This window comes from Rhopilema esculentum, chromosome 6, assembly GCF_057945365.1.
Source record: "Rhopilema esculentum isolate cy_ngs chromosome 6, ASM5794536v1, whole genome shotgun sequence".
NCBI classification, from domain to species: Eukaryota; Metazoa; Cnidaria; class Scyphozoa; order Rhizostomeae; family Rhizostomatidae; genus Rhopilema; species Rhopilema esculentum.
In genome coordinates, this window is record NC_142820.1 from 7,916,671 (window position 1) to 7,935,542 (window position 18,872).

The 18,872-nt window shown below is 35.9% G+C and overlaps 1 protein-coding gene across 1 annotated transcript in view; it reads left to right on the plus strand.

The window, feature by feature from the left end:
• Positions 1–18,872, plus strand: part of LOC135686869 (intraflagellar transport protein 140 homolog) — a 35,977-nt gene that overhangs the window by 12,207 nt on the left and 4,898 nt on the right. Inside the window, exons 10-31 of the mRNA XM_065203234.2 lie at positions 514–624; positions 1,669–1,747; positions 2,309–2,400; positions 2,783–2,910; positions 3,473–3,590; positions 3,893–4,040; positions 4,499–4,656; positions 5,125–5,212; positions 5,727–5,770; positions 6,431–6,633; positions 7,073–7,250; positions 7,773–7,856; positions 9,116–9,222; positions 10,558–10,653; positions 12,482–12,614; positions 13,145–13,216; positions 13,788–13,859; positions 14,623–14,696; positions 14,916–14,970; positions 15,692–15,874; positions 16,499–16,699; positions 18,326–18,538. Of these exons, the coding sequence (XP_065059306.2) occupies positions 514–624; positions 1,669–1,747; positions 2,309–2,400; positions 2,783–2,910; positions 3,473–3,590; positions 3,893–4,040; positions 4,499–4,656; positions 5,125–5,212; positions 5,727–5,770; positions 6,431–6,633; positions 7,073–7,250; positions 7,773–7,856; positions 9,116–9,222; positions 10,558–10,653; positions 12,482–12,614; positions 13,145–13,216; positions 13,788–13,859; positions 14,623–14,696; positions 14,916–14,970; positions 15,692–15,874; positions 16,499–16,699; positions 18,326–18,538 (2,637 nt within the window). The remainder of the gene's footprint in view (positions 1–513; positions 625–1,668; positions 1,748–2,308; positions 2,401–2,782; positions 2,911–3,472; positions 3,591–3,892; positions 4,041–4,498; positions 4,657–5,124; positions 5,213–5,726; positions 5,771–6,430; positions 6,634–7,072; positions 7,251–7,772; positions 7,857–9,115; positions 9,223–10,557; positions 10,654–12,481; positions 12,615–13,144; positions 13,217–13,787; positions 13,860–14,622; positions 14,697–14,915; positions 14,971–15,691; positions 15,875–16,498; positions 16,700–18,325; positions 18,539–18,872) is intronic.

Consider the following 18,872-nt stretch of genomic DNA (forward strand, 5'->3'; position numbering starts at 1 on the left):
TTTGTTTGCTTTTTTATATTTAAAATGCTTGTTAAGTGATATTTTGTAATTTTTAAAGCTCTTTTTACTTAAAGGTTCCGTAAGTTGAAGGTAAAGATATCAATTTGTTCTCGAAATTTATTTTATGCAGATTAAACCTATGATAATGTAGATAATTACGCAGTTAATGTTGCTTAAAGTCAGCTTTCTCTGATGTGGACCTACAACTTAAGTTAAAAACCCATAGCTACTAAAGAAACATAAAAGGACAACTTCAAATTACAAGATTGTTTAAAACCAAAAAGGAGAATTAAACTTAAAGAGATTATCTCTAAACACTAGAATAACATCAATGACAACGGTCAAATGACAATGACTTTCTTAGCGTTTTTTCCACATTTAACTTGGAACCTTCTTGCAGGTATATACTCAAAGATTAATTTTATCTGACTTTTTTGTTTGATTTTTGTTTTATTTGTGTTGCCATTTGCAGCAATTTTTCTAATTGTTTATACAATTTGCCTCGTTTTTCAGGTCGGAGCAGTTCAAGTCTCTCCCAGTCACCTGTGCGTTGACTTTTTTGCAACAAATTTTGTTCATGATTTAAAGACAGATATTCAAATCAAAGGTGTCTATGTTACGAAAGTAAGTAATCTCACAATTTCAATGCATTTAGTATGGTTTTTAAAAATGATGAAAAGAGAGACTCTTTAAAGCCCTATTCCACTGAGCTTCGATAAATCACCGGAGACCGGAGAATGATGGATCTCTCTGCTTTTGACACCTTCTCTTACGCTGGCATCTGGTTTTCAGAATTGGGATTGTTATCTTTTTTGTTATCCTTCATTTTTGCTAACTTAAACATAACTGTCTCCTAACTTACTTAAAGGACAAGTGACACGCTTTTGGCGCCAAATTTTTTTTTTCTTTCAACTTAGAGTAAAATGCTGTATGAGAGTGTTGTTGAAATATTTTTCCTTTCTGATTTCATTTTCCCACTTAAAAACCCATTTGAAATTATGGCGGGAAATGAATCACGTGACACCGTGACGTAGATTGTGATAATTTGTTATTGCTGCTACTGGTATAGAGTGCAATATTAACGTTTACAACACACTTGTAAACGAATACAGTTCGTCTGGACCTGTCGCGTCGTGTTTCGTAAACTCTCTATCAATTACAGGAAAATTCTGAGTTATCACAATGTACGTCATAGGGTCACGTGATAAAAAGCAAAATCGCGCCCCCTGCGCCCCCTGATTAGAATTTTTTGTTCCAGACCAGGAAAAACTTACTTCTAAAAGATGATCTATAAGTTAATGAAAAGAAAAGATAGGGTGAAAAGTGTGTCACTTGTCCTTTAACCTCCAAACTTAAAATTGTTACCTTGTATTTTCTTAACCCAACAGGTTCATGTTTGGTGCTACGAAAATATTCAGATACATTTATGATTAGTTGCATCTGTTTGAAAGTTTTTTAACCTCATAAAAATTGTGGCAGCATAGTTGAACCAATGCCTGTTTCATGGGAAAGTTTTTTTCTGTTGTAAATGAGTAGTGGGGCCAGATATTTTTACTCCTCATTCTGTTCATTACTTTATTTAGTTTTTTGTCGGTATGCCTCTTCCCCTTTTAATATATTTCTTAAGTTAAAATTCTGTTTATAATGTTGCATTGATTTTCGTTAAAGAGCCACACGACCATTTGGAACGGGAAGAAAGTAGTGGTTTATGAAGTTGCCCAAAATAAATCATTCGTGCGAGTTGCAGGTAAGAGATCTGCGTGTAAATATTTCATTTTAAAATCAGTGGGTCACGGCACCAATTACCCCGAGATGGTGCTAGTGCATGGTACTGTTGCGTTTTCGTAGTTTTGTAAAATTTACGTTGTTTTCCCTAATATTCTGCCTACTCATGGCAATTTTTCTATGGAGAGTGACGTCATATCAGGTCTGTGCCGTGTAAAGGGGAGTAAAATTTATTCATACTGATACAGTTTTACATTAGTATTGCTACATGTCGCATCGGCCTAGTCTCTGACTACCAACTACGTTTCGTTATCCCAAATTATAGGTTCAGTAACTGCTAATTTTTCTGAAAGATGTCCTCTATCTGCCATCCCACCTACCTATAAATGGCCTAGCAGCAGAAACATTTATAGACATTTAAACATTTTTAGAATCAACTATCCTCTAGTGTTTTTTATGTGTGTTTTAACGATTGACCTATTTTTATTCTTTACCGTAGCAATATTATTAAACGTAGCAACTTTAACCTTATATTGTTACTGAGTGGCTTCATAAAGCTAAATTTTTCTGGTTTTTCTTGCAGGCACCTTCAACTCTGACGCAACAACTGTTTCAGTATTCGAGCAAAATGTCTACTTGCTGGAACCTGGTAAAATCTCAATTAGAACTTTCCAGGTGTGTTACTCTTTCGCATTTTGCATCGAAAGTTATTGTTCGCTAGCCTTTGCAGCCTATATCTTATAAGCACTGATTTAAGACTAACAAAAAGGCTTTTATCTGAAAATTTCAGATGTTAGTTCGTTATTATGGCTTATTTCTTCCAAGCTTGTTTCAGGCTGCATTGTGTGCAAAGACATGAATCTTTAGCTGCATGCCCCTTAAGTTCCTCATGCTTCAACTTCCATTTAAACTTCATAGCCTATGCTTGATTGTACTCTGTGTGATGTGTGTCTGTTCCTAACTGTTATATCAAACGTATAGCTCTATTTTCAGATTCACAAACGATTTTTTTCTTTGCCTGCTTTCAAGACTTTAATCTTAAGTGTTTTCTTTATAGGGGACAGTTAAACAAGAATTAAGTTTTTCTGAGCACGATGGTGACCCAGTTTCCTTGAATCTTTGTGGCGCATTTATGGCTGTGGCCACTGATAAAGCTGTCTTGAAAATTTTTGATCTTTCAAGAAGGTACGCGCCTTTTTAGTTGTTTTTATTCTGATTGAAACACTTTTGCACAGTTTAGCTTTGCGTCCATTAATATAACAATTAATTATTTGTCCGCGACTTGACACTGTTAAGGATTTTTGACACATATCTTCAGCTAAAACGTTTCTTTTCATAGTTACTGCTTTTCTACGTGTTTTATGAAAACTTTCCTTAGAAAATCAACCCAATCGCCCGATGTTGGCTTAAAGGTAAATTCTGGAGGGGTTTAAAATACTAGCAAACCAATTTAATAGTGAAAATCGCCAACGAGTTCATATGAGATAAGGAGACACAGAGCTCGTTTGCAAAATGGACTTTGCTGACAATATGGATAAATAAAGTGAAAATAATACATTAGCCTTGCGTTTGTTTAAAGTTTTTTTGAGCTAATCAGTATAACACTGATAACAAATTCTTAAGAGATGCGGAGACATGACACTTCACACGAAATATTGCATGACCACCATCAGAATTACGCACAGCAGACGCAGATGGTGTAACCTAGTCATTCCCAGTTATGAATTTTATCTTTTGTTCATCGAAGGGAAGCAAGACAACACGGTCCTTCAAAGAACGTTGGCAGCAGCGTGAGCACAATTCATAAAATCAAATCTGCTCACAGCAACTGTAGCGGAACCAAAGTCAGCTTCATTTGCGCAATGGTTAGTGATATCATCATTATGTAAATGTTCTAGACAGCGCACCATTTCGCAGTGCATGTGTCCGGAGAAACACGATATCTGTACTGTTTTTCCTGGCGCCCTTGCACTTAGGCATTTTAAACGAATATAATACCACATCCTTGACTATACGTGAACGACCATTCAAAGATTATGGACAAATATTTTGGAACCTATGATTAAATCTTTTTTCTCTAATTTTGCGACAGCAGAAAGAAGTTGATGTGATTTGAGCTGCGCTTTATGAAGTCTTATTGAGCATAGCGTCTCACTTCCTTTTACAGGCAAACGGATCGACAGACCCAACACTCTATATCTGGGATGTAGAAGCGGATCAAATACAGACATTCAACTTCAGGACCGGCCAAGGCCAAGAGGACCTAGACGACAATGTAATAAGTGCCCAAGAGCAGCTGACGGCAGATATCAAAGGTAACTTGGTTGCTCTAAGCTGTTAAAAATATTCTTAAATCTGATTAAAAGCTTCCAATATCATTAAAATTGTTCTGAATGTTTACAAGCACAGTAGACTCGTGTAAGGGGATTCTTCCTTGCAAATTTAAAAGGGAATTGCTACCTTTTAAAAAATTGGTAGATTACCTCTTTGTCTTCAATTGTCCATTCTCCAGTGATAATTCAGCAGCTTTGACCCTTTTAATATCCCTTTAACCTTTGTATAGCTCTTTGAATAGCCCTTTGACCTTTGTATAGCTCTTTGAATAGCCCTTTGACCTTTGTATAACCTTTGACTTCTTGCTTTACGAAAATTGAATTTTTGAAGCCATTTTTCTCCTCCAGTTGAGAACAAAACATCCCCTGTTCCCTGTTATAAACTGTGTATTTTTATTCTTTCTGACGGTTGAGGTTATTCCAGATTCTTCTACTTTTAGATCGTTGTCCAAAGTCTGTCTTGTGGAGTGATAGTGAGCCCCAGTTGTTTTTGTGTGAGGCGTCTTTAGATAACGGAAGAAGGTCGTCTGTTACGCAGAGCAAATCAACTACCTCATCTCAGAAGGACAACAAAGATAGAAATTCCATCAATACTTTGGTAATTTACCAAAGCATAATTTTCCCTTTTTTATGAAGTATAAAGAAATCATCACTTACTTCGACATCACAGTAATATTGCGTTTTAGCATTTCATTGATGAAGCAAGGAAAATCAATGTTTAGAAAGAGCATCAGGATGTTTATGAATGACCTTGAATCTTAGCATGTTTTGGAAGATTTTCAATTGGAAGCAAGACAATGCTTCCGGACTGGTTTACTAGATTTCCCAGTCCCAAATATGAAAACTATTTAATTGATTTCGTCACAATGTTTTGAGACACATTGTTATCATTTTGTCAGTGCCGGGAAGTGGTCCTGCACATTAAAGATGTCTTTGACAAAAGCCTAAATAATCCGAAATTTTATCAATTCGATATTCTTTGCTAAATGCTTGAAGCAGCCTTATTCTCATTTTTGCGAAATGATTTCTTGTCAATGTGTTGTTACATTTTTCTCTTCCATTCCAGGATGATGTCATAATCGTTACCCTGTTCAGCTCCCCGGATAGTGGCATAGTCATTCAAGATCATTTCCCCATGGAATCATCATACGCCGGTAGATTTTCTCACACCTATTTTTGATAATTAAATACATTTTCAGTTTTCCAATTCTAAAACCAATAGTATTCTTAGTGGTTGATTAGCCTTAAGGTACTTCAAATGTTTCTGCTCTTCCTGCTTTCTAATACATGCAACTATAATCAAAGTATCTGAATATCAATTTCTCTACTTTTCTTAGAAATAAGGTCTTCCACTTTTCTTGGAATTCTACTCTGCAAACTTTCCTAAGTATGTAATTGATTAAACAGGTTTTCTCTGAAGTCCTGTCTTTTTTCGCTATTTTCTTTGCTTAGGAAATTTGATTGAATTAACAACAATCGGAATTCTTGTTAACTATTAGAAGTCTTTTGTGACAGGGGTGAAGTGAAATTATTCTTGTACTTCTGTTAATTAAGAGAATGGACATGACCGTATTTTCAGCGGCAACTTTTTACGCCAGATATCTTCATTTCCTTATTCAAAAAACATCTAAAATACGCACTTTGACGAAATACTTATTTCTATTGCAGCGCTCATTGGCATGGAAGTGCCTTACTACTTTTTCGTAAAAAAGGTATGCCTTTCTTGTGTTTTTTTCAGAATCTTATGCAGTTGTTTTTCAATTTTTTGTACAATCGCTGGATCAACGAAACATAGTGGCCATGTGGTCAAGGACCAGCAAAAAGGCTCATGAAAACGATCAATGTTAAGTAACCATGCCCAAACGCGCCTTGCTAAAATGATTTTCAAGGCCTGATTTTCAAGAAAATTTTAGTTTAATGTTATATAGAATATAGCTTTGGTTACTTCATTTGAAGATATAAAATCACGGGTTAATGTTATGCGTCGGTTGTGAAAGGCCGTATTATAACTAGATGCAAGTGTGATATTGACGTAGTGTGATTTCCACTCAATTTGAGTTACAAGGAATCTGCATGTTAGTCTTATATTCGGGCGAAGGGTAATCAAATGCATTGATTTCTGTGAATCTTATGTGTCAAACAACGTCAAACATATCCGAACATAAAGCCTTCGTAAAACATGGCCGATATTTTACCGAGCATTGTTGAACTTTCATTCTCTGTTGAATTTTCATTTCGTTTGCCACCTTTTTTTGTGAATAAAATCGAGCTTCTTAAAATCTCGCTCAAATGTGGCAATTATCTCATTGAATATTAAATGATCATTGTATGCGGTTATGAAAAGAATGACTTTTATTTTGTTTCGTGTCTAGACTATTGATAATGAACCAACGTCATCATCAACAAGCACAGCCGACCAGGCCAGTAAACATTTGATTGCCAGAAAGACCATGCGAGATTTTGTTGGGTTGGAAAATGTTGACAGCACCTCAAAAGATGCTATGATTAGGTTCAGTTATTTATCAGCAATTGGAAATATGGACGAGGCTTTCAAGGCGATAAAAGCAATCAAAAGGTATGGCTAGTATTTACGACTTTTCTTGAAAAAAGGAACGATGAATTCTCCTCTTATTTCTTCAATTATCTGTTCTGATGTGTTCCCATGCTAAAACTTAACAAGTTTATATTGCGTTGAAAGACTACTTTTGCTATGGTTCTGATTTTGAAGTCGTTACCGAATCAGATTTCTTCTTTATCGCATCAAAAAAAATCTAGAAAGCCCTCTCACATTGCAGAATACAAAGAGCCAAATTGTTAAATAGAATTTCAGGTTGTCGAGATTTGAAAAGTAGAAAAGAATGTTAAAAATGCAAGATAATGGGGAAAATATCAAGGAAAATGCTAATGGGAACCCCGGAAAGAGGTTAGCATTTGCAGGAAAACTAGGTTAGTCTTGAGTCTTTGTAGGATAAAGGTTAGTCGTTGCTTACTCGTTTTATATATCTCCTCTACAGTGGCTCTGTTTGGGAAAACATGGCGCGGATGTGTGTGAAAACTAAACGCCTAGATGTTGCAGCGGTCTGTCTTGGAAACATGGGCAACGCCCGAGGCGCAAAAGCACTGAGGGAAGCTCAGAAGGAGCCAGAGTTTGACGCCAGAGTGGCAGTGTTGGCAGTTCAGCTTGGGATGTTGGTGCGTAATGGTGCTTGCTTTGTTTTGTTGTTTTGGTACAGCCCCAGAAGCAGTTATACGTTAGGACCTAAAGCCTGATAACCCAAATACATTGAAACGTTGTTCTATGACCTTATTAAAATGTTCGATTGTGTATTTTCAAAAGAACTATAGAATGATCTTTATGTTACCCTGGCTAGCTAAAATTGACAGAAGAATTGTATTCATGGTCGTATTAAAGTTCTGTGTCATATCACTTCTGTGTATATGTCCAGGGCTCGATTATTAGCAATAAGGTTAAGCGAATACCAATTGTCGATGCCATTCTCATAGTCCAAGTAATACTTAGTGGAAAAGTTGCACATAAAATGAAAACCTTTCAAATAAAAGAAACAATACCCTAAAACAGTTTGAAGAACGACCCGTATTGGGAGAAATAAGTGACGTTTTTGAAGCTTCAACTTGTAGGCCTTGATTTGACCTGTAGCTGCTAAATTTCCTCAATCTTTTATTCCCGTTATCCTCTGCCTCTCCCCTTAACAGGAAGAAGCTGAGAGATTATATAAACAATGCAAGCGATTTGATTTGCTGAATCAACTATATCAAGCATCGAATTCCTGGTCAAAGGTACGAAATCTTACTTAATACTTGTGCGACCTTGAAGCACATTTGGAAAGGTTAAAAGCTACTGTAATGTCATTAGAAAGCTGGTCCTGCATTATTGTAAGCCAGTTTTAAAGATACTTGAGGCCATTATGGGTGTTGCGGAAAGTTAGTAGAAAATGAAAGGAAAATTTCTTGCTTTAAACCTTGGCACTTTCGCCAACTTCTTCAAATATTCGCCATAAAAAATCGCTAAAACTTTGATGCTATCCAAAAGTTTTTCTTGTTTTCAAGAGCGTGTCATCTCTTCTATTTCAAGTTATTTGCAGTACCTTTCTGATTTTGCAAACTACAGCAAGTAGATGAAGATTTTACATTTGAACTAAAAAGATGCGATGCTAGTAATATGTTTGTTTTCCCAGCCAAAATTTGTTAGAAAAAAACAGACACTGTAAATGATATTTAGTTCGTTGTACCATGTCTTGTTGAAATAAACACAACTTACGTCCTGGAATGACGACCGATGAAGGTGTAATCTGAAAATCTGGCGAATATATATATCATACGACAGGTTTTTCTCAAATGTCACACCTTTTAAAGCTCGTTGATTTACTCGCTATTCACCGTAAGAAAGGTAAGATTTGCGCCAGGGCACTACCGTGTGCAAGAAAATTTCCTGCTATAAGGTACATAAGCTGTTTGCACAAACGGATTTATGAACGCCATAATTTTTGCTTTCCATACTAAACCATGCTTTCCTTAGAGTAATTCAATCTGACGTGGCGTGAACATGGACAAGAAAATTTATTTTGCTAATTTTTCAACCGAATAGACAACCATGTTGAATATGGCTATTGTGATTTTATGGCTAATTGAGATATTCTAGATGATGTATACTAGATCTAAATCTAGATATTACGAATCCGAAATAATTTTAAAAAAGGCAAGCCAGCAGGCAAACCTCTGGACTTAAAGTTGACGTTTACGAATCTTGAGATGGTGTTTTTTATCCCAGCACAAGATCCGGATAACAGGTAACATAATTCCTTGTTCAGATAGGCTTTGATATTTTCCAAACCGGTTCTTCAAGTGCAAGCATATGAAATGAAATAAAATTAAACGATGTGAAGTGACCGAAGAAAAATCGACCAGGCTTTTCCTCTCTTTCAGAGACTTTCCTCTCTACCTTTCAGTGTCCTGAGATCTTCGCAGTTACCGGGTTTCTTTTTCTATAAAAAAAATTCTTTTGTGAATTCACGTTTTGTTTTTTTCATTCTTTACAGGCCCTTGAGACAGCTGAACTACACGATAGGATACACTTGAGAACCACGTACTACAATTATGGAAAGTATTTAGAATCTGTTGGGAATTATGCAGGTGCAATTCAACAGTAAGTACCTGTTTTAAGCTTCTTAAGTGATGATCCCTAAAGTTTGTGTTCTACTAGACATAAGTATGTCATATGCTTCTTTGGTAATTTTACAAGCAATCAGGATACTGTTACGAACAATCCTGAAATGGAGAGATTAAAAATTGTCTTTAAATGAGTTGCTTTCAGGGCAGTGGCGCCAAAACTAGGTGTACTTGTTCAAGTTAACATATCCATATTTGGACGAAAAACATGTCGAAGTTTTCGTGCTCTTATCTATAACACTGGGTTAGCGGATTTCAGTTTGGTTTCCAAAGCCCGTAGTTTGCAAGTTGAATATGACGTTCTCTGCTGTGTATGGGGTCCAAATGTGATGGTATGAAATGAAAAGTAAAAGATTGAGCTTTGTTACTCGATTTGAAAAGTATCCATGAACTGAGCAAGGAATTTTGTTTATATGCTCAATTTAAAACCTCTTTAAGTTGAACGTCTGTTGACAAAATCATTTGATAATTAGCCAGCTTCTTCCGAATTCAGATGAACTGTTTGCATTAGTTGAGTTAGTCTGTTGTTTTAGGGTTGTTTTTGGTTGAGCTGAGTTGGGTTGGGTATGTTCAGATTGGTTGGGTTTGGTTCAAGGGATTTGATGGGGCTGGGTTTGTTTGGGTTTGGTTGGTTGGGGTTGGAGGGATTGGGTCAGATTCGGTTTGGTTGCAGGGTTAAGTGTTGCAGGATTTTCTAGTGTCCTTGTCGCATGGACATAATTAAAGTACTATTTTTATTGAGAAAACCTTATATATTTTGCAGACCTTCGTAACCTTTAAAGTAAGTGCCTCTTTTCACTCATTCAAGAAAATTCGAATTCAAGTCAAGTGTTTTGCTCTAAATTAAGCTCACCTTTTGATACTGGTACCTCCAAATAGCTTATTCGTTTTTCTATTGCTAAACTTTTTCAAAAACGCTGCTTTCATCATACTTAATGTTTGTTTAGTCGCCAGATGTGTTTATTCAAACTAGTGCTTGAATTGGTTTAATTACTTATTTGTCTTATTTGTTGGTAAACGGTAGTTAGTAAGTTGGTAAGCTAGCTTGCACATATTCAATTCCAACACAGTAACAATTCCAATCGATCCCTTAGAGTAAACACAGGATATAGCACAATCGAGTTTGCGAGCAGGCTACTCATTGGCCTGATGAAAAAATGTTGTGGCAGCTGTAATTTTGTGATTCTCTAATTCCGAATTATCGTTGCAAAGTTTGTGTGAAATCCTGTCGAATTCTTTCATGTTGCTTAACAAATATATGTATTTATTGATGAGAACCTTCCTAACTCTTCATATTCCTAACTCTTCATAGATTTGAACGTTCAGATACCTTCCGTTTTGAAGTACCTCGTATGTTATTTGAAGACACTTCACAGCTGGAGTCCTACATTCTCAAATCGAAAGACAGGTAGATATTGCTTATGCCAGTCTTACCAACTGAGGGTAAAATAAACAAAATATCTTTAGACTTGTCCATTCACCGCTATTAACCAATCAAGTTGGTCATGTACGCCCATGTGATTTTAGGCGTTTGTTTTCAGTTGTAGTGAATGCAAGGAAAGCGTTTTCTCATTTAAAGGTTACCTTTATTCAGGGAGGGATGTTTCCTTTTTTGTTTTCAATAAGATAATATCACTGAAATAAACAGTAAACAAGATTTCAGTTATGCTGCTCTTTTATTAATGAAGGGGCTTTGGTGAAATACACTCTTTTTTTATAAGAACAATTTTATAAGAACACGAGCCTCAAAACTGGTCAAAAGTTAAGAACAAATTAAGAACAAGCTGAGGCTGAGCTTCTGCAAAATGCAATTTTGAACAACGTTTTTTCTCAAAATCGAGGATTTTTAGCGATGTGTGGGTACTTTTTCGGTGAATATTCAAATTTGTCAGCAAATTAAGCCTGTCTCACTCACTTTGTTGGCAAATGAGGCCTGAACACCTCCTTAGGGCGAAAAAACTAGCAATAGCACTGCTTACACCCTCTTAATTTAAGAAAAAATTAAGAACAATCCAGCCTCAGATTTTCGAAAAGATTAAGAACAGTCAGCCTGAACTTAAATTTACTGGTTGTTATAAAAAAAGAGTGTATCAGGGTCCTATGTTGTTCTTTGCCTTCAAAGGCCTTTACTTGGTTTTCTTTTACTTTGATATTGGCAGTGTTATCCTTTATAGATAGAGTGAGAAGATAATTGGCCGCTTTTCCTGGCATTTTGTGTTTGAATGCTTCAAAAGTAAATACAGATGCTACTTAAAACTAGAGATTAAGCGCTTAGCAGAATAATGCCTAGGTTCTTAGTCAAGGCTGAATGTATTTGCAGGTCATGACCATTAACGGAACTCCTGATCAGTTAATGAGCTGAAAACAAGTGGAACTATTTTTCGTCAAAATCCGAAACATGTTTTGAACAATGTGTGTCAGTCAGGAAACCACGTTAACATACTTTCAAAAATAAACTTGAACAAAATAATTATCTGATCCTAGCTCATGTTAGATTATGCCGAACGGCAGAGCTCTATCACTGAAACCATGGACTATGAACGTTTGCTAATGCTTATGCTGATGCTTAATTTAGTTTGAAGAGATTCTTCATGCTTTAATCACAACCTTTTTCATGCTCCGATTATCATTAATTAAAACACCGCCAGTGAAAGCCAGTGCGCGTGGATGCCTTAATTGAAATGAAACTAAAACGTGATTCTTCAGAGTATTGCGTGATGTTTATACCCACTCTCAATTTATATACAGTTTCCCGATGATAGCATTAAATGTGATACTCGGTGCGACTCAAAACGATTGTGTTTTTCATCCCAAGTAATGAAGAGCTCTGGCAATACGGCATCGAACGAACGAACTATAACAGACCTTTAAACATTAATTTTTGACTTGTATTCATATATCCAAGCTCGCCTGATCTTACCGCCAAAATCACAACGCACAACCTCTCTAAGCTAACCAACCTTGCTACAATAGACACCATCGAGTACCAATTTATCAAGCAATAATATTTGACCAAAATGTTGACCATCAAGTACCAATTTATCAAGCAATAATATAGAAACCTATAATCGCTTTTGTAAACCCCTCTCGAACTCAATTTGGAGCAATCTAACCTTCATTTACATTTCAAAAATTACCCAGTGCTTGATTAAAACGTAAATATTTCGGGATTGCTCTTATAACATTATGAATTTTTGAATGCATTGTTTTAATTCCTCTCCCTGGTGATGTTTTAGGCCTCTGCGGAAATGGTGGGCGCAGTACATGGAAAGCGTCGGCGAAATGGAAGCTGCGTTGCAATTTTATGAGTCTGCACAGGATCATTTGTCATTGGTGAGAGTCAACTGTTATTGTGGAAACCTAAACAAGGTGAGCCGTACCTAGTTGTTAATCATATAATTATTTGTATGTAATCGACTGGTGATCACACCTACTCTAAGGCAATTTCGCCTTGTTGCGATCTGGTTTGCCTAAAGACCTGTCATAACTGGGACTACAGGAACCGCCGATTGTAGACACAAAATTCTACTTAAATGTATTTGAATAGATTTGTTCCTTATGTCCTTGCGACGTGAATATTTGGTCAAAAATGGACCTGTTGTGGGCAAAGAAATTCGAGTTAACAAAATTCTCTGTAAACAATTTTGCAAATAGAATTGGTAAAATGTTTATATTGTGTCAAATAAATTCTGACCTTCTGATGCGTCTTATAAACAAACCGGTTTAAAAAGAGCGAGGAAAGATTGGCATAACGAATTAAGGTGCATGAATATACCAACCATGTTTATTATTTTCTTTAGAAAGTATGATTTGGTATTTGGAAACCTATTTACTGAGTTCTGCTTCGGAACTTTATTCCGATGGAATAATAATTCTTTGTTTGATTTTGTTGTTCGAAGGCTGCTGATATTTGCAATGAAACTGGCGACAAATCAGCTTGTTATCACCTCGCACGACACTTCGAAAGCCAGGTAGATTCCTATTATTTCAAGCATAAGACTATCCGGGTGCAGTCACACAAGAATGAGAACAATCGATTCCCCCTAACCTCTTCTGATTGGCCTTGTATTGACCAATCAATGTCGTCTAGCCCGTGATGTGATTAACTCTGTCAAGTGCCAAGATTTTTATTTTGATCTCATATTTACACATTCCTCTGCATTCATATGGGCTTTTATGCCTTCCTAAAATTAATTCAGATTTTGACATTTAGAATTAAACAGCAAGTGGAGAACGATTTAATATAGTATTTGTTTAGATGTTTGTTTGTAAGAAAGACATTTTTGAGACTTGAATGGCAAATATCGCTTATTGCTAGCGAATTTCCCACAGGGGCTTCATGAGGGTTCTTTAAATGCGTGAATTGAGAAGCCCTTCCTCAATTGTAAATATATCTTTATTGCAAAATCCACTTACATTTAATGTTGCAGAATATACCCAGAGGTCTTATAGTTTTTTATTTTTGTAAGTTAGTTCATATTTTCTTAGATTTGCTGAATTGATAAGTATTAAACCCTGCCTAACACTTTGAATTCTTTATAGGGTGACTTCAAAAGTGCCATACATTATTTCTCACGCGCTCAAGCCTACGCTAATGCAATCCGGCTTGCAAGGGTAATGCATTTCTTCATTTTCCGTATCTCTGTTGTTTCGTCCTGGAGTCAGTTTCACGGTTTATAATAGCCACATGGATACTTTTTAAAATAGAGGGGTTTCTACCGAATTTATCGGTCTTTGCCCCTTTCCGTAATGCTTCGAATGTCAGTAAGGCATCACTTCATCTTTGTAACCTTTTCGTCCACAAATTGCATTCTGTTGAAGGTGACACGCAGACTTTAAGCCGCTGAGCTTTTTGTGTCCATTTTCAAACTACTACTATTTTTCAAATGATCTGTTTATTAGGTATAGAAACTCGACCAACAATCCAACTCGACTCGACTTGACTCGACTCACAATCCAACTCGACTCGCAACATATCTCGACTCTCGCACTGTCTTATATAGCGAGCTTTTTTAGTTTTCAAGCAATGTACTGATCATGGTCGGGAAATTGAAATGTGAACGAGATCTGCAATTCTACAATAAACATTCTTCCCAATGAAGTTGTGAAGAGTTGGCAGTGATTTTCAAAGACATCGAGCAAATAACATAGAAAGTGATAGTAACATATAAATACTGAAAGGTTACAAGTAACCCTGGACTGCCACTTTAAAGCACCAAATACTCCTTTCTTACTACAAATAAATTTTCTGTTTGATATGTTTTAGTTGCGAATTTATACAAGGTCGATTGCAAAAGTATTGTCAAATGGTTAGAGAGAGCAGTAGATTCTTTTGAACCTTGATTATTGAGACAGTGTCTACTCTTTTTCATTCTAGGAGAATGAGATGGACAACGAGTTAATGAACTTAGCCTTGCTTAGCTCTCCAAACGAGATGCTCGAAGCTGCCAGGTATGTTTTCTCCTTTCACTGTCTCATTTGGTGTTATATTCATCATTTAAGAGTGATAGACCATCAACCATTGAACCTCCAAATAGACAGCAACTATTATAAAAATCAATTTTCCCTGCACGTTTGCCATCATAATCAAAACAATTATCACTAAATGTGTATTTTGATACGAACTCTGTTTACTGTATTGATACAATATGTCTGCATGTTTTGTTTCAGGTATTATGAGAATAATCCATCAATGCAAGACAAAGCTGTTATGTTATACCACAAGGTATCATCATTATGATCAATATTTCCATTATTTTGTGTCCATTGTAAATATACCAGACCCCGGAAGGCTTGCCTAGCTTTGTCTAATCTCAAAAGCGTTTATGTAAATTTTCGAAGATTTGGAAAGATTTTAAAGGGGATTTTGGAGATTTATGGTGATTTATGTCGAGGTTTGTCAAATAGTTATGGATGTACTGCCAATACTGTTGGGATTAGGATCAACATACATGCTTTTTGGCTTCCTTAGGTAATCTTGCTTTCCTAGTTGAAACTGGACCTTGTTTGGCTCAATATTTGATCGAGAGCTGAAGGGATACGCCTATGCCATTTTAAAATCAGTGGAAATGAGGAAAAGCAATTTCCAGCTGATAAGTTCTCAAAACTAAAGATAGCTTTTTGCTATCTCCTAAATATATTTGGGTATGCAAAGCATTTGTAACTATCATTTCTGGTGATTACAAGTGCTTGTAACTAACTGATATGCATAGATAGTGTATGGTACCAATTCTTGTCATTACCAAAGTAATTAAAAATTACCATCGTAGGTATTACGAAAACAAAATAAAAAGCTAAACATTTTTGAAAAACTTGGGATTCTTCACTGAAAATTGTTGAGAAAGATGACTTGCTTTTGATATCTTGTCGTTTTGATGTGATGCCTTTTCATAGTGCTAATAGAAAAATTTTGGGCGATTTTAAGACGACTTCGTATTTTCTTTCAGGCTGGCAGCATGTCAAAGGCGATTGAAATTGCTTTTAAGACTCAGCAATTTGGTGCCCTACAATTAATATCTGAAGACTTAGATGATAGAACAGATCCAGAGATGTTAAATAAATGTGCTGAATTTTTCATCGAGCACGGCCAGTTTGACCGGGCTGTCAACTTGCTTATAGTCGGCCACAGAGTACGTTGTTGTGTTTTTCTTTGGTGTTTTCTCTATGAAATGTTTTTCATTCAAACTTATTGTTTAATGTAGAGTGAATTATCAACAGGGAAAAACATTGCTATGATGTGTGTTGAATTGGTTGAGTAATTGAGGGACCTGGCGAGTAATTTTTCTAAAACTACTTGCTGTTCAAATCGATCGCAAGTAAAACGATTACAAGCAGCGGCAAAATATCAATGTTGTTTTTCACACACATTTCAGCCTACCACAATTTATTTTGTCACTTGCACCAACAGAAGGCATGAGAGAAAAACATAACTAACACTATTCAGAATTTGTGTAGATGTAATGATGTCATTTCGAAATAACACTTGATTGAAGTTAACGAGCAGACGTTTTCCAAAGGGGACCCTTTGGATCGAAGATGCAAAGTATTACCTCTCTTCATATCCATCTTAAGTTAGAATGAAAATAGATGCGAACTTATTTTTATAAGACGAATTTCTGCTCTTTGCCAAGGGGTTGTTTGTTATGTGATATCACATAGATAGAATATCTGTATTGCCCCAGCTAGGATGAGGGTTTTTTGACAATCAGTACAGTGTGTCAAAAAGACCGTTCTTTTGCACTGTTGCATTTTAGTTCCAGGAAGCTTTGGAGATGTGTATTGACAATCACGTGACGGTCACTGAGGAGTTGGCCGAGAAGATGACACTGCCTAAGGACCACGAAGATCAGGAATACCGGTTGAAGGTATTGGAGAAAATTGCAGAATGTGCATTTAGGCAAGGCTCTTATCATTTGGCCACAAAGAAGTTCACTCAAGCCGGAAATAAAATCAAGGTTTGACTAATTTATTTTTGTCTAAAATAGCTTAAGAAAATTTACGCTAGTTTGCTTTGCCTTTGCCACTCAAATAAGGCGCTATGGAAAAAAGCTATAATAACAGATCTGTTTTTAGTTTACAGGGCAAGCTGTAAAGCAGTGTTCAATATTGTCGCTTCTACCCTTTAATAGATGATTACAAACATGACTATTCATGCCACTTCTAATGTTGCTGCTTGGTCCCACTTCAACACTGAACTATACGTTTTAATATTTGCTCAAAGGATTTAAAGTATGTTTTTTGAGTTCCAAGAAAGAGAAATGAATAACATGCTGCATTTCGAAGTAGAGCTCTGGGCAACCGTCGATAGCTTTTGTGAAGATAGAGCCATAACAAGTGAACCTTGATTGATTTTTGACACAGGGAAAACAGAAATAGCAAAAACAAGGGCATGAGTGAAAGGTATCGGAAGGCATGAGTTGTCAAGTAAGGGAAAGGGGTAGAAAAAAAAACAGCAGAAAATTGCTTTTTCGTCTGTTTGTGAACACGGTTTAAAGTGTTAGACGTGAGACCTGGAATGAAAATTTTATTTTTTATATGACTTTTCTCTATATTGATTAAGGTTTTGTTTTTACAATCTGCTCTCTGGATCAAAATTCGTGTTTCAGTGTATGAATAGAAGAGTTGCTCGTGTTATTGTTCATAAATTTGCGTGCATTTCGATCACATTCTCTTTGTCTCAGTCAACTTCATTAACTTGTCCATCCCAAATCCTCCACAATAGAAGTGAACTCGAACGAATTGAATTATGAGTTTCAGTATCTTTAAATGGGTTTTTTCTTAACTCGGATAACCCGGATAAAAATCTGTGAATATTAGATTCGGCCGCACGTACACGACAATGTAGCTTGTTTAATTAAGAAAACAGGTGCATTTCGCCTAACGAGCATGGGCGATGTAATATGATATAACCAACCTTGCAATCATTTTTTGATGTTGTCAATTTATTTAACAGAATTTAGTGTAATAATTGCCCGCAGGACACAAGCTTTGTGATGAAATAATTTGGTTTAGTTTTAATTATTTCATTTTATTATAAAATTTAGCCAGCTCAGGTGGCAAGCTCAGGAGATACATACCATCTATGTGTTTTGTTTTGAATGTGTTTTGAAAAACCTTCGTCGTTATTGGTTGAAACAGCTTGCTGGGTTTGAGATAGGGGAGTCTTAATGCAATCCAGTCTTTGAAAGCAAAGATGTGGAATAATCTATGAATGGATATGTTTTTAACATTGATTTTTAAAAAGGTACTTTGCTAAAATAGGGCTTTTGTATTGAAATATTTTCGATGCCGTTCTATAGAAGATAACCTTGGCCAATCTTTTATAAAGTATCCCATGCTTTATAAACGGTTCCAAGTTGCATCTTCTTGTTTTGCTCTTAAAGCAACCATGTTTCCGTTGAATAACAACTCCTTTGAAGAATGAAAATGCAAAAAGTACTTGCTAATAAAAGAAATCGGTAATTATTTAAAGGTTAAATGTTAATTGTATCTTTCAGACATTGCTGTAGTAAAAAAATTTTAGCATATTAGACTTTGCTTGCATTTTTTACAAAGTTGTTTTTGGTTTCCTTTTTTATCAGGCAATGAAATCTCTGCTGAAATCTGGAGACACGGAGAAGATTGTTTTCTTCGCTGGAGTTTCAAGACAAAGAGAAATTTATGTCATGGCTGCAAATTACTTGCAGTCTTTGGATTGGCGAAAAGACCCAGAGATAATGAAGAATATCATTGGTTTTTACACAAAAGGCAGAGCGCTGGACTCGCTTTCGTCCTTCTACGAAGCATGCGCACAGGTAAACTATTAAGCAGCTACTTTGGTGATGAAAGCATGTGGAAGAAGTATGAAGTTAGTTTTTTCCAGACCCCTGATGAAATTTGTCTGGTTTGGAGAATAATCATTTGAAGATTCAAGTGAAGTTTGCTTCAAGAGACGAATTTTGACGTTATCAATTTTCAGCAATTTTGTCAAGGGATACCTTATGTCATTTAGATTTACCAAAACATTTCGAAAGTGGACGAGAGAATATGAGTAGAGGACAATTATCTTAAAATTTGCAACTTAAATTTGAAGATCTCTTTTTTCCTTTTATCGATATATCTTAATATACTTGTTATTTTTCTTTTTCC